Source organism: Vigna umbellata, chromosome 6, assembly GCF_029865625.1.
Source record: "Vigna umbellata cultivar VRB3 chromosome 6, Vumbellata_1.0, whole genome shotgun sequence".
Taxonomy (NCBI): domain Eukaryota; kingdom Viridiplantae; phylum Streptophyta; class Magnoliopsida; order Fabales; family Fabaceae; genus Vigna; species Vigna umbellata.
The window spans coordinates 23,599,670-23,615,639 of record NC_142170.1 but is presented as its reverse complement, the minus strand read 5'-3'; the positions used below and the strand labels follow the sequence as shown (position 1 = coordinate 23,615,639).

The 15,970-nt window shown below is 35.7% G+C and overlaps 1 protein-coding gene across 3 annotated transcripts; it reads right to left on the bottom strand.

Annotated features, from left to right (window-relative positions):
- Window positions 1-9,620: 9,620 nt before the first annotated feature.
- LOC124840816 (uncharacterized) lies at window positions 9,621-15,944 on the bottom strand. 3 transcript variants are annotated; one of them, XM_088093226.1, is made up of 4 exons: window positions 15,720-15,944; window positions 15,573-15,617; window positions 14,987-15,308; window positions 9,621-10,381 (listed from the first exon to the last, which is right to left on the bottom strand). In XM_088093226.1, exons 1-4 carry the CDS (start codon window positions 15,870-15,872, stop codon window positions 10,308-10,310), a joined length of 594 nt encoding a protein of 197 aa, XP_087949352.1. In that variant the 5' UTR covers window positions 15,873-15,944; the 3' UTR covers window positions 9,621-10,307. The 3 variants fall into 3 exon arrangements, with proteins under 3 accessions (XP_087949352.1, XP_087949353.1, XP_047172898.1); XM_088093227.1 differs by lacking the exon at window positions 9,621-10,381 and adding an exon at window positions 10,411-10,588 and having other exon boundaries at window positions 15,720-15,938; XM_047316942.2 differs by lacking the exon at window positions 9,621-10,381 and having other exon boundaries at window positions 14,749-15,308; window positions 15,720-15,923.
- Between the last annotated feature and the right edge of the window lie 26 nt (window positions 15,945-15,970).

The following is a 15,970-nucleotide window of genomic DNA, read 5'->3' as shown; positions in this document are numbered from 1 at the left end:
ACTAAGGAGTAAAAGAGCCTGTAATTCATCATCAATTTTCATATCTGCTTTCATTAACTGGTTCACAATACCTTTGAAGGTATTGAGATGCTCGATCATATTCTGGTCGTCAGAGTACTCCAACTTTACGAGTCGTCTGACTAGGTGAGCTTTGTTCCTGGGAGTCTTCTTTTGAATCATTGATTCAAGCTTTGTCCATAACTCATACGTATTAGTATAAGTTGATACATGCTCAAAGAGACTTCTATCGATGTATTTCCAAATCATAGCCACTGCTTTACGATTCAGAATCTCCCAGTTTTTTTCGGTCTTTCCTTCTGGAATTTCAGGATTTGTGATCGGCTCATACAAATCCTTGCAGTATAGATGATCTTCCATCATCGGCTTCCAGTAGTAATAATTATCTGCAGTTAGCTTGAACATGTCTCCTTCCATCTTGAGTTTCACAGGACCGTGACTTTTCGAATCGGTAGCTCTGATACCACTGTTGGGAAACAACGGTACTTGTTCCCTCCTCTGTGAACCCCAAAATGGGCACTGTGCGGAAACGTAAAAATGAAAGCGTAGGAAAAGAGAAAATTAACACTGAAAATTTTAACGTGGAAAATCCTCTCGGAAAAAACCACGGGACCTAGTCTAGAAAATTATCTCCACTATGAAAGTAGGATTACAGTGTTTCTCTCAATCTCTGAGGATCTTTCTGTAAAATATCTCACCCTCTCGGATGGTACACAAAACTCTCAGTTTTTACACACTCACAAAATAGACTCTCTCTATTTTTCACTCACACTACCGTGGTAGCTATCTCTGTTTTTCTCTTTCTCTCTTCACCGAATTTTTCTTCTTGGTGGATGTCTTACATTCTGCTGCACACACTGGCTTCACTTTATAATAAATGAAGGAAGTAAACGTTAAGAAAAAAGGATGAGTGGTTGTGCTGAAAGTCTGGAAAAGTTGCGTGCATTATTTTTGGCATGGGAACAAGTCTCCTGCATTTCAGCTTATCATTGGGACCCATAATTTTGTTTTATCCAACAATTTTGTGTTACTTTGGTGAGTAATGCACATGTAATTTTGTGGCCAATTGTGCTACCTCGATGGGTAGTGGACTAGTATCCTTGTAGGTTGTAATTTTATCCTACCTTGACAGGTAGTGCACATGTACAACTATGAGTTGTAATTTTGTATTACTTCGGTGGATAGTACACATGTACCTCTTTGTAGACTTATCAAATAAGCCCATATAATAGGACTTAGTTCTAGCTCACATGGGTTGGCGAAAAAAAAACCTACAAGACCAGCCATGAAACCCATTAGAGTTGTTTTTAAAAGAAAATCAATCACAAAGCCTAACCTGGAAGGAACATCGAAGGTTTTTAATCAATGGGACGCCCACTGACTAAAAATTATATTCCTAAGCAAACAAAAGCAAATGTAAATCACACTTATATGCTCTTATATGAATACGAAGCAATAACATGGAAGAAAAAAATGAATTCCTAACTATTTCCCTCACAAATCAAGTCATTATAAATAGTAACTGAGTGCTTTAAACCTGTAAGAAAAAAAATATTAAAATATAAATTATATTGGTTTAAGTGTTCATTTACAATAGCAAACAAAAAAAAAAACAAAAATTTTGAACTTACCCATCTTCAGACTCACAGATTATAACTTCAACATTTAAAAGCTAAGCTAAAAAAAAGATAAAAAAATTATACTTACCTTCACTAGAAGGTCTAATTCAGGGGGTTTATATTGGTGGAGGTTATTTTGAGAAGTTGAGGTTTTTTAGAGTGATTGCTTGATTGTAGAAGGTAAGGATTGGTCATGGTTGTTTAAGATGTTGGGATCGGTGGAGGAAGTGTTCTCTGCATATGAATTTGGGATTTTAGAGATTCAAGTAGGTTTGTGCTTGGAAGAAAATGATTTAGGAAGAAAGTTTCTTAGATATGTGGAGGAAAAACGAGTTTTTGAGAATGCTGCAGTGTGAGAAACCCCCTGAAATGTGGTTTTTTAGGGCTTAGGGCTTTGAAAAACCCCCTGAAATGTGGGCCAAGAAAATGGGGTTTATCTTTAAGAAGGGTTAGGCTGGCCTTGGGGTTCCAAATTAAATTGACAACTCTACCTCCATGGTTTGTAATTTTGTGTTATATCAGTTGGTAGTAAACATGTATGCCCTCTGGGTTGTGGTTCTGCTACCTTAGCGAGTAGTGCACATGTACCTCTGTGGGTGGTAATTTTGTTTTACTTTGACGGGTAGTGAACATGTACCTTAGTGGGTTACAATTTTTTGTTACGTCGCGACGAGTAATGAACATTTAATTTTATGGGTTGTAATTTTGTACTACCTCACGGGTAGGACACTCGTATACCTATGGGTTGTAATTTTATCCTACCACGATGGTTAGTGAACAAGTACCATTGTGGGTTATAATTTTGTGCTACCTCGATGGGTATTACACATGACTTCTTTTAGGTCTATAAAGAAGGATGTGCACTAGGGAAATACAAAATTAATGAGACCTGAGCCTAACCATATAAGGGATTGACACCATTCTCTACCAAAAACCTTAAGACAATGGATTAATGGGTCTCCACCTTTATATGCTACTTCACTTTACCCAATGTAGGACTTGAACTCACACTTGGATTCTCAACAATTCTCCCCTTCAAGGGTAAGTCCCTTTCACATTGGTACACCCACCATCCAGCGGAAGCATTTGAGTACCCCTTTCTGTACCACTATTCATCTTAAAGAGACACATTTACTTGAAAACCCTTTTCCAAGAAGACTTTCAATACACGAACTATTGTACTCATCCTAGCCTAATCTGTCTCTGATACCACTTGTTAGGTCTATAAAGGAGGAGGTTCACTAGTAAGATACAACATTAATGAGACCTAAGCCCAACCACATAAGGGATTGACACCACTCTCTATGAAAACCTTAAGACAATGGGTTAATAAGTCTTCACCTTTATATGCTACTTCACTTGCTCATTTCTACCAAATGTGGGACTTGGACTCACACTTTGACTCTCAACAACTTGTATGGGTTGTAACTTTGTGCTACCTTAGCTGGTAGAACACATGTACCATATGGTTTGTAATTGTGCTACCTTAGTGGCAAATGCACATATACCTCTATGGGTTGTAATTTCGTGGTATCTTAGTGGGTAGTGCACATGTACCTTTATGGGTTGTAATTTTGTGCTAGCTTGGTGGGTAATGCATTTTTACCTCTGTGGGTTCTATTTTTGAGCTACCTCGATGGATTGTATCAGGGTTGTTGATGACTAAGTTGAATACCTCATCTAGGTTGTTGTACAAAGTTTGGTAATTATAGATTCTAGTGTTTGCTTTCCTCTTGTATGGCTTCATATGGACAAACGATGTCCTTGAACTTGGCCTCATAGGACTTTGACTTTCTATTATTTAGGTTCTGATAAGGATGATATTGCCTTGTCTTAGTTCTAAATGTTGTGTAAAAAAGAGATGAGATAAACTTTTATAAAATGAAACTATGACTAAACAAAGTAATATCTCTGATAGAGTAAGAAATTTATTTTCAGATGTCCATAACCAAGGTAAAAAGATATCAACGCTAAATATATTCTTATTATGAACTATATGTTGCAAAAAATGTTATACTAAAGTTTATATTTACTTGTTGGCCCATCATACATAAAATATATAGTTTGAATATGAGATATAAACACTCCCACTTTTTACTAAATTCCCAAAACACCTAAGAAAACACCTACTTCCAATACACCCCTTTTTACCCTAAACACATTCTCTTGTACAACTACCTTTTCAAGTGAGCCCAAGGCCATTAAATTATATTTTCTCTCATTTCCAAGGTAGGTCAGTCACTCATTTTTCACCTGAAACATTCTTTCTCTCTTCATTTACGTAAAAGGCAAATGAAAAGGTCCATCTTATGAGATAATTACTCTCCTTCCATTTCTCTCACCCAAAACCGTGCACCCCACCCTAAATTTACCACTTTCACTCTCTTTTCTAATATTAAAACTTACCAATTCACTTCTCCTGCACATAATTTTACGCACACCACCATCTTCAAACCTATTTCAGTTTTTTTCTTCTCTCTTTCATTAACTCATGAGCGCCACACCTTATTCTCATGCTAAAAGTTTATTTTGCTTTTTCCTCTTTCCTACACATTTTACGTAACACACTCTCTACACATTTTCACACTACCATTTTTACAATTTAATCTTCTCTCTCATGCTACCAACACTCACGGCCCCACCACACCTTATACTCTTTTATTTTATTTTATTTTTCTTTCCTTCACTCTTTCCACCACAATTTACTACTCCCCATCCCGCATTTCCTTCTTTTATTGATCTCTTTATCTTTCACTCTTCTCATCCCAAGGCACCAAGCTTCATCCTCCTTTAGGTTTTTGTCAAAACAGTGCCTCCTAATACCACCCTTAAATGAAACCCAACCACACATAAATCATACTCCAGTCCTCATTTACGTTTTTGTTATAAGTCTATCTTTTCTCTTCCAACAATGAAAGAGAACTCTCCTTCTCCTCCTACCCACATTCTTGGTAAAAGAATATAGATAAGCATCCCTCAATATATTATAATTCATACATGGAAACAAGGAAACAAGATGCACAAAATATAACATGTTTTTATGTGTACCCATAAAACTTTTTCATACACATACATCACCCGAAAGTGTCCAAAGCATGTATACCCATTTTGAAAACAACACTTTCTGAAAAGGCAACATGTATAATTTAAGGTATACCCATTGTCAACACTCAATTTCGTCTGGATAAGTAAATAATTAAAAATAAAGAATAAGAGAATAATAATTAATAGTGGGTAAAAAGATAAAATATTAACTATAGTACCAGACACAATATTTTTGAAATGGTAGTTTAATATGGTAATAATTTGAATCAATATTATACTAATAATTATAAACAATAATTAAAATAGTATATTAATATAATTTGTTGTTTTGAATATTATTTAATTTTGAACAATTGAAAATTAGTTAAAAATTGAACAATTGGCTGACAACTATGATAATCAATGTTTTGAATATTATTTAATTTTTTTTCTGGCAACCAAGACCATTTCTTTTCCTATTTTGTTTTATTGTCATTTAATTCATAATTAAGGCAAGATTTCCATAATATTACAGTGTGTATATAAATACACACTTTGTCATAGAAAAAAAGGGGATGAAAAAAAGGGAGAAGGAGAATCAGGCGAAAATAATAAAAAGAGAGAAAAAGAGTATAGAGAAAAATAAGTTCTCACCCATAAGTGTTCTGTCAACGGCAATCACCAAAGAAGAAATAGAAGAATATTGAAAGCTAGAAAGGTATGTCACCTCAACACCAATCTTTTTCTCTTTTTATTATACTTTGAAGCTTTTTTTCTCTAAAAGGTTTTGTTTTTTCCTACACACAAATAATGTGTCAGCCTATGGGCGGTTTCTTTCTTTTTCCCACCATTCTTAAATAAAAAATACAAGATATTTAAAACCAAAAAATGTCAATCTTGTTAAACCAAATCTTCGAGGGTTCGCTTTTCAAAAATCTAAATCGATCTATAATAATTTTTAAACAAACTCACAAACCTTTTTCTAGATAAAGAACTACGCGTCCCTATTGTCCATCATGAATGGATATACTAGGAGCAAGGTCAATCCTTGTTGGGTTCATAAAACAAAAAATATTTTTTTGTTTCTTAATAATTTCTTTATATTGTTTTTTTAGGGAAAATTAACGTTTTCAAAACCACGTCAACTTTATACATTTAATTAAAGGTACTGCCTTTGGGCAGGCGCGATAGGGTGCTAACACCTTCCTTACGCGTAACCGATTCCCAAACTTAAAATCTAGTTTTCGCAGACCACGTCTTATTTTATAGTTTTCCATAGTTTTTCCGTAATAAATTATGGTGGCGACTCCCAAAATCTTTTCTCAAACTCGTTTGTTTTTCGGCTCGCCGTCCCGTCGCAATCCCGGTTGCGACACCCATAACAACAAAAAAATGAAATATCAATATATATACAACTCAAAGTATACCCTTTCACAACCCAATTTTGAAAATGCATCAAAATAATCATTCTCCATACACCAACACATGAACTAAACACAAAAAGAGAGTGCATGTATCAACATGTTAACTTTAATCTCAACCTACAAGAAAGAAAAATTAATATAAAAACCACAAAATTTATTATAAAAACCACAAAAACCAATATTAATTTAATTTTCTTCCCTTCCTTAAATATTTCTCAACAGTGTTTCACATCATAATTTATTATTTAATACCACAAAATAAAATACTTAAAGTAAGAAATCATTTTATTTATATGGGTCTTACATTAGCTCTCTCTACAAAAGAGGGAAACTCCTTTATGCACAAACCGACAACCATCAACTTGAGATCCCCTCTCAAACTTTCTACACTATCATTCCTCATCCATTGCCAAAGTGTGGAATATAAGTAGGTTGCTTAAACCGATCAACATACTTAGACACTGACATGTTTCCTTGAACCAACTGTTGGAATTCCAACTGTTTGAAAAGTATTCGGTGTAAAACTTCTTCTTGAAAACTTCCCATGAGATGGGAGTACCACTGCTTTCTAGTAGCATCCTCATGCTACTCCACCAGTGAATGGTCTCTCCAGTCAACATGTACTTAGAGAACGCTAACCTATTGTCATCTGGACACCTCTTGGCGTTGTAAATTCATTCCATATCTCGAAACCACTGGTCAACTTCATCTGGACTACACTTGTCGTCAAACTTGACCGGATGATGTTGAAGAAAACTTTCCAAACTCCACTCTTGAGGATGATTGGATGAAGAAGAACTCGTTGTAGCTCGACCACTTAACACAAATATGGCCTTTGGGATGTCTTCGCTGACACCCTGGCAGCATCCAACTATTGCAAAGCTACAGTATGTTGATGAACTAATGCAGTATTTTGTTGCTCATTGCTTTCAACACTGACTCCATCATTCTCAGAACGTTTGACGTATCAGGATTGTGGGGTGGAGAAGGAGGAGATATATTTGCCATCTTCTGTTTACATAGAGAGAAAAATCCATCAGTCTAATTCAAGAAGGCTAAGATACTACCGAACATACTATGAGTACACGACACAAGCATAGTACCCTCATATCCTACAAGATTTCTAAGGAAATAATTGCTCTGATACCATTAATGTAACATCCCAAAAATATAGCATAAAACTATATAAAGGAGTTATCATATAATAATATAGTAAAACAATTATTAGAAATAAAGTTAACCTTACAGTTATTACAAAATAACCATAAAATTTAAAACTTTACAAAATTCCTATACTACAACAAAACTATGTACATAACCGAACGGTTATTACAAAGCTAGAGTTATAACTGAACGATTAATGCAAAACTATTCACAAGACCGAGCGGTCTTTTACTAAACCGAGGGGTCCTCTCCTTCCAAGGACAGCTCCACCGAGAACTCCTCTCCAACTGCTCACACTCATAGGATGATCATTGCAAAAGAAGAACCGAACAGGAAACATGGACAAAAACAAGAAATAAGGGTAAGCTAATGTAATTTAGTTGTATACACATACACACATTTCGAACAAGTCCAAACAATATAAGACCAAACACTACAACATACCAAAACCAAATACAAGCAAGCATATACAAATTGAACACTCAAGTAGTTATGACCGAACATTATACTCATGCATAGACCGAACACCTGACTTGACCGTCTGGATTGTATGAATGTGTAGCTATAGTTGTTTCTGCACTTGTGGTGGTGAAACAGGAAGACACCCATCAAGCTACCCCACAAGGTAAGTCCAGTGAAGATTACCTCCTTAGGTTAAAGAACCTCCTGTCATTCTACCACATGAGTTACTCCTCTCTACTTAAGAATGAGTAATCACAAAAGATTATGATAAACACTAGCTTAGCACGAGATATTCTGCCTTGGAATTCTCCTCCACAGTACTCAAAAACATAATCCTCATCATTTAACATATAACATGATTCAATAATCATATCCTCACTCATAAGACCGAGAACCCTGTGAACGTTGGAGACCGAACGACTTCTCACTACCCAAAGGATGGGACCGAACAGTCCATATTAGATAGAACAGAAGAAGTAGCCGAACACTATTAAAGACTGACCACTAGAAGAGACCAAATGCTAACACTTGCATAAATGCTAGTATAAGATCAAGCGCTAACACTAACATATCTGCTAGTATAAAACCGAGCGCTAACACTAACATTACTACTAGTATAAGACCGAGCGCTAACAGTACCATAACTGCTAGTATAAGACCGAGCGCTAACACTAGCCTAATTGCTAGTATAAGACCGAGTGCTAACACTAGCATAACTGCTAGTATAAGAGCGAGCGTTAACACTAGCATAACTGCTAGTATAAGACCGAGCGTTAACACTAAGAAACTCACGCTTCTAAGACCGAACGATCATGAATTGGTAGAACTCCAAGGAGACCGAACCCAGTTAATGAATTTATATTCCTTAGTTTATTTTATTAAATTTCAGAATTTTGTAATTGGATTATATTTTTGGTAAAGCTAGAACTTCGTTTTAATTCCGCACATTTCAAATGCCAAAGTTTTTAATTAATATTGTTTTTTACGTTAAAAGAATTTTGAAATATCTTACTTTTAAAAACGATTTGTGACATCATGGGACGTTACAATATGAATCGGGATGAAGATATAAGAATGTGGACATAGTAGATGATGAACAAAATGAAGATAAAGGAGATATGTGTGGATGAAAACAAAAAGTTTCAACGAAGGGGGATACTATTGATGAAAAATATGAGTTTAAAAATTTTATGAACATGAATGTATATAGAAAATGAGAAAAAAGTTATGACTGGATATTTGATAACTTGAAATATGGAATTTTAGATTAAAAATAATCTATGGTTGATCTTAAATGTGATAAAAGTAAATAAATTTATATAAAAAACAATTGTTTTAAACAACTGCCATAATTTTTGCACAATTTTTTGTAATGATCATATGAGCTATGATGTAATATTTTTGTGATATATAATAATTGTATTTTTTACGAGAATAATAGTTATATTGTAGGATATTATCCGAATAATTATATTGATTTAGGCTTTGTTCACTTGAAGGAGATTGAAGGAGATGATTTGGGAGAGAGTGAGTGGATATATTTAAGGAGATTTGAGGGTAAATTTTTTGTTGTTTATGTGAGTGGATTTGGAGGTATTTGAGAGTGGATTTGGAAGTTGGAAGTAAAGTTTGTAAGAATTAGTGTAGGATTTGATGTGGTAAAAATTAAAGATTATCAAAATGTCCCTAGTTATTAATGTAATATAAAATTATAATTTTTAATGTTAAATTTAATTGTAAAAATGTATATAAAGAGTAAAAAATTAAAATTAATTATTAAAGTAAATTTAAAAAATGTAAAAAGTTATAAATTAGTAAAATGAATTTTTTAGTTTGATATTATATTTTGTGCTTGTTTTTGGGTTTTAATTTATTTTTCTTGTTGCACCACAATATTCAGATATACACCTATTCTTTTTTATATATAAAAACATTCATTAAAATATATATATAATATAAAATTACAAAATAAAAAGGAATTAATGTACCTTTGGTCGTGTAAAACACCAAACACTCATTTTCTGATAGAGCCTCTACCTATGTGCTAAAACTTTCCTTGTCTTTCCATCTCAATTTTGTCACTTTTCCCTCAAAAGTTTACTCCAAAGCTTTCGATTCTCTCTCGCTCTCTACCGATCATGCTTCAAATCTTGGTCCCGCGATCCCCTCACACTTCTTAAGCGACCCGTTTACACCGCTGATTCTCTGTCAATACTGCTACCGAGGACGATCAGGCCTTCGATCCCCAGCCTCACGTCGCCGAGTCCACCGGCCTCAAACTTCTTGGTCTCCTCCTCCAATGCTTCGAGTGCATCGCCATGGATAAACTCGACTTCGCCAACAACCTCCTTCCAGAGATCGCCAAATGCACCACTCCTCTTACCAAATGCACAAGCGCGAAATCGAATGACCATGTCTCGAGCCGAATAAACCAGTCATGCAAGCTGAAGGGGGACAAAATACCATTCTTGGAACCGAATACACCACCCTTCAATATTCTTTGTTAAAGCGAAACTGAATACTCCTCCTGCGTAACCGAATACAGTTTCCTTTGCTGGCCTTCATTCTTCCTCTTCAACCACATATATGCTCGTCTTCACCCATCAAACACGTTACCTTCAATAGAGAGCACCCTGTTCTTCGTCTTCATCTCCAACAAATGCCTCCAACCTGCAACAACAACTCAAGATCTCACAAAAAACTCATTACCTAAGATCAAGCATGGAACTAAGTATCACCACTAGGAACCAAATACTTCATCTTCAAAAATTCTTCACCCCATGTAACCGAATACTGCTACAAGGTAATCGAATAATCCTTCAGTTCTTCCTCTTCAAATGCTTCGAATTGGTCTTCATCTTCAACCATCAGCCAGGACTAGAGTTGGAATTATAAAATGTGCAAAGGGTAAATTAGACATTGTATGTTAAATCATTGCAAATCTTTACACTCTAGCGGGTGATGAAATATACACTAATAAAATACGCTAAAGTGAACACGCATTGTCCTGCAAATCCGCGCTCTCATTCTCTCCTGAACAGTAAAATCAGCTAAAGTGAACATATTACTTTCTAACTTGGACAGAGGGAAAGTATAAGGAAAGTAAAACGCTAATAACAGTAACTTAAAGGAAATCGTATAATACCTCCATATTTAAATAATATAAATGAAAAAAGAAATAAACAAGTATAATGCATTAAGAAAATAAGTATAAATGAAAAAAAAGTGAATATGGATGAAGGATATGAGTATGAACAAGTTGAAAATAAGACTGATTTATTATATTATGATACTCTCTATTTGTAATATGGATGAAGGATACATTATGATACCCTCTATTTGTAATAATCTAATTCTCCTAAAAAGGGTAATAGGAAAACTAGGAAAGTAAAATAAAATAAAAGATTATATATTTATTTCCTTTAGTTAGGAAGATTCTAAAGATATTATCTCAAATTACAACACTCCCCCTCAAGCTGGATCATACAAGATTGTATGACCCAAGCTTGGAATAGACAAACCCAATCAGAAATAATGTCAATAAACCAAATTGCACACACAAACAAATGTATCCCAAGAGACTCCTCAACATCATATGAAGAATAATGGACAATATGGACAACCATGAACTTGCACCATGAAACTTCAACTTGGACAACAATGGACAAGAGCGAACCAACACAATGAAACTTCAACTTGGACAACAATAGATGAGGGCGAACTAGCACCATGAAACTTCAACTTGGACAACAATGGACGAGGGCGAACTAACGCCATGAAACTTGAACTTGGACAGCAATGGACGAGAGAGATTTCCATCAAAAATGGATGATGACTTGCAGCAGCAAACATCAACAAATTACAAGACCAGATGAAGGGCCTCTAGTGGCGAACAACAACAAACTGTAGGGACTGGATTGCCATCAATAGTGGCGAACAACAACAAAACTTCAAGAACATGATTTCCATGTGTAACATATAGGAGGCCTTCAAAGGCTAACAACCACAAACCTATAGGGACTTAACTACCCTAAACAACAACAAACCTTCAGGGACTTAGTTGTCCTGAACAACAACAAGCTCTCAGGAAACAACTGTCCTATAGAGGCTAACAACAATAAACCTGCAGAGACTACACTACCCTACAATGGCTGGAGTTAAAAGGCTAATAGTCACAAACCTGTAGGGACTTAACTACCCTAAACAACAACAAACCTTCAGGGACTTAACTGCCCTAAACAACAACAAGCCTTAAGGAAACATTTGTCCTATAACAGACCTACAAAGACTACACTACCCCGCAGTGGCTGGAACATTGAACGAGTCAAATCAACGGGTGGTCTCATAGAACAACTCTCAGTGAGTTGTTACAACAAGGCATTGGCGGTGCAAGGATCCTTTCACATGGCAGAAAGAACTGACACAGTGGTGTTGTCGTTTGTGGTCCTCAAGATTTTGAACAGAATGATGGTGGAGACAAGCTTGGCCACAGGTGGCGGTACATTTGGTGGCACAAGCGACAAAGATGACGACAAGAAGGATCGCCATTATATATCAATGAAACAAAGGGAAGAAGAAACTCATTGGGTGTGGCAGAGAACCCTTAATATTGGTGAAGGCAGAGAGCCTTTCTCAATGGAGAAGAAGATGATGGAAGCGAGAGAAATAATACTAGGAGCCGGCACATTAGCGGCGTCAGCAGCGGAGACGAAGCACTATTGCTCAAGAAACAGAAACAAATTTAGTGAGAAAGGGAGAAACCCAGTGGTGGAGCAGGAAAGGTCCTGGTCATGAAACGTGAGGCGAAACCCCCTACAGCAAAGTTGGAGGATGAGGAAAGAGGAAGAGGATGGTGTGAACTTGAGAAGAAGTCAAACGATCAAAAGAAGCTCAGGATAGTAAGGTGAACAGAAAGCCAATGGTGCGGTGATCTTTCAACCAGAGAAGGGCGACGCGTGAACAATACGCACCCGAGATCTACCGGAGAGAGGAGGCACGCGACGGCGCATTCGGACGACATAGAGACGGCGACCACTAGGGTTAGGTCGCGCTCAAAGAGACGATCCAGATCCGCTGGTCACCGATGAGAACTGCGACGGTGACGAGCGACAGATGGTAGTCGGCGACATACGAAGGCCGGCGGTGAACGGTGGTCGACAGCAAACGGTGGCCGACGGCAGAGAGTGGCGGTGCACAACGGAGTAAGCAGCAAAGGCAGTGGCCTTTCATGGGTTCTTCGAAGAAGAGACTTTTAATCTCTTTGATTCAACTGGTAGTCCATAAGAATGCCAAAAGGAGCCAAAATTGGTTGGGCATCAACAGATCTAAAGCACCAGTTTTAGCTACTGGTCCGAAAGGAAATGGGTTTGAATCCCATTATGATCATACTCAAACAAACTATGTATTTGGTAACACTGGAAAAAAAGGCTAGAATTCTAAGGCAGAATTTGACTAGGAAAATTGAAGCGGGTTAAAAACACATGTTAAAGAAGAGACTTTAAGGGGGCCGCCATAGGCCATGGGGGCCGACCGTCGCCAAACAATAAAGATAGCGGAAGTGAATCAGACAAGCTCTGATACAAAGTTGAAAATAAGACTAATTTATTATTCTCAATCATAAAAAATACATTATGATACCCTCTATTTGTAATAATCTAATTCTCCTAAAAAGGGAAATAGAAAAACTAGGAAAATAAAAGAACATATATCTATTTTCTCTAATTAGGAAGATTCTATATTTTCTCTAATTAGGAAGATTCTAAAGATATTATCTCAAATTACAACCGAACAAGATAAAAATATAAGAATGTGAACAAAATGTAAATGAAGAAGAAATGTATAAATAAAAAAGATAACTTTCAACTAATATGGATGAAAAATACAGTGTAAGTAAGAAAAAAATTATGAGTGAAAAAATTTGACATCTTTTAAATATAAACTTTTAGATTATAAATAATATACGATCTATATTCAATTGAAAAATGTAAATAAATTTATAACATATAATTGAGTGAGAATACTTAAATTAAATAAATATAAATATTAAAAAAATTAACATCCATTAAACCATAGCTAGTTTTATTTTTTATTTTTATAATTAAAATCTTCTTAGCTACACTAATTTAAATATATAAAATATTAAAAATAAGTAATGTTAATGTTCATTAAACCGTATGCTAATTTTATTTATCTTTAATATTTATTTTAGTTTCTCTAATCCTTAATATTCACTTAATCAATAGACTCAAATAAATAAAATATTAAAATTAAATAAAATTAATATTTGCTAATTTATTTTTAATATATATTTTAGTTTTTTTATAATTAATGTCACATACTAACTTAAATAAATATAAATATTAAAACAAGTATGGTTAATATTCGGTGAATCACTATTAACTTTATTTATTTTAATTTTGTTGACGTCCTCTTAACATATGGTAATATTCTATCATAATGTAGTGATATATATATTTATGTTTTCTTGTAATAGAATTAAGTATAAGATTCATTGATTGCGTTCTAAGGTTTTTAGACTTTGCTTTGTAATTTTAGTTTTCACTGATAAGTTTTCTATTTTAAATTTTTTTACACGTTTGAAGTATTTTTTTCATATACCTCATTATTTGTTTTCCATTGGAGTATATATTATTGATTTATGCTTTCATATGGTATTATAAGTCAACTGTCAGCGCACTTCATTGAAAACATAGTGTTTCGCTATCTTTTTGCATTTTATTAGTGCACCTAGTCTTTCGCTATCATTGTGGTCTCTTCACGTCAGCTTGGTGTTGGAGACCAATACTGGTGCTAAATTTGCTGCCTTTTTCTGACTGTGGTTATTGAATAATCCAGATAGTAAAAGACACTATCAGAGTTTACGGAGACGGAGACCAGGGTGCAGAGACGATCAGTAACTTTCATACACAGAAGATTATACGTATTGTAATATGTAGACATTTGTGAATGAAAGGGGTGGAGGGTTCTGTAAGGATGGATGGTTTTTTCATATGATATGAATTGAAATACTTGCATACTGTTATCACTTCTAAGCTTTAGTATAGAATATGGAAGATGGAAAGCAAATAAAATGGCAGTGAGAGGCTAATAGTTCAAAGGGAATACACGTTGGGAATATCCTGACATTGGAACTCATTCATACCTAGTGTCGTATCCATTCCCCTATTTAACATTTTACTCATTCCTTGATTCAGCAGGAAGCAAGAGAAGCGGAATCTACAGTTGAGGCAACAGAGTCGAGAGTGGGAACCTTACCTCTCTTACGCTTTGGCACCATTTTTGTCGGTTTCAGGCTTCTCCGGGAATCTTCAGGGATTAAGTCACGGATTTTGTCCATACTCTTCGACTGGCTCGTGACACGGAAGCTCTCATCAGATGAAGCAGGCAACACGCTCTTGCCTTCGGAGAAACTGATTCTCTCGACGAAGGTTTCGCAGCACTCTTGCCATTTGAGCTCTGCCAAATCCGCCAACACGTCCTCCAGTGCCACCGCCGCAAACACTGACACGCTGTCACGCAGGGTCGAACGCGGCACATCTACAAGATCCAGCGACTCCACCGCCTCCACCAGCACCTTCTGCGCACGGATTTGAGATAGGTTTTTTCAATTTCTCAAAACGAAAACCTATTCGATAATCATCTCCTGTTGTTCGAAGATTTACGGACAGAGACCTAAACTACCAAGGCAATCTAGAACTTCTAATCTTAAAGCGCGTTGAATTTAAAAGAAATCAAGGAATAAAAAATTAAGGAGAAAACGGTGAAAGTAGGCAACGTTTTCCCTCAAAATTTTGTTACTAACCAAAAGGAACTTAAGATATAGCTTGAGGGAGAAAAGAACCTTGGGAGCGTGGTGGATTTTCTTGAAGCCGTGAATGCGGATGACCTGTGGCAGTAGGAAGAAGAAAAATTAACGATGAAATGCAGAGTATCGAAAGAAAATTGACAATGAAATTGAGAATTGAAAAATGCACAGAATGAATGGAACCTGGTTAAGTTGATTGATTGTTAGGTGAAGCGTTTGGCGAGAATGAAGGAGACGGAGATAGTCGTCCAGCCATAGTTTGTCTTTCTTCGAAGGCCGTTTCTTCATGGAGCTTCCTTGCGATTGCGGAATCGCGGATGGTAATTCTTCTGCCATTATTTATAAACAGAATGAGAGAGGAAAGCGTCTCCTTTTATACCACCACGATTGCACTAGTTAGTGTTAGTTACAATTACACATTAAATTAAATGAAT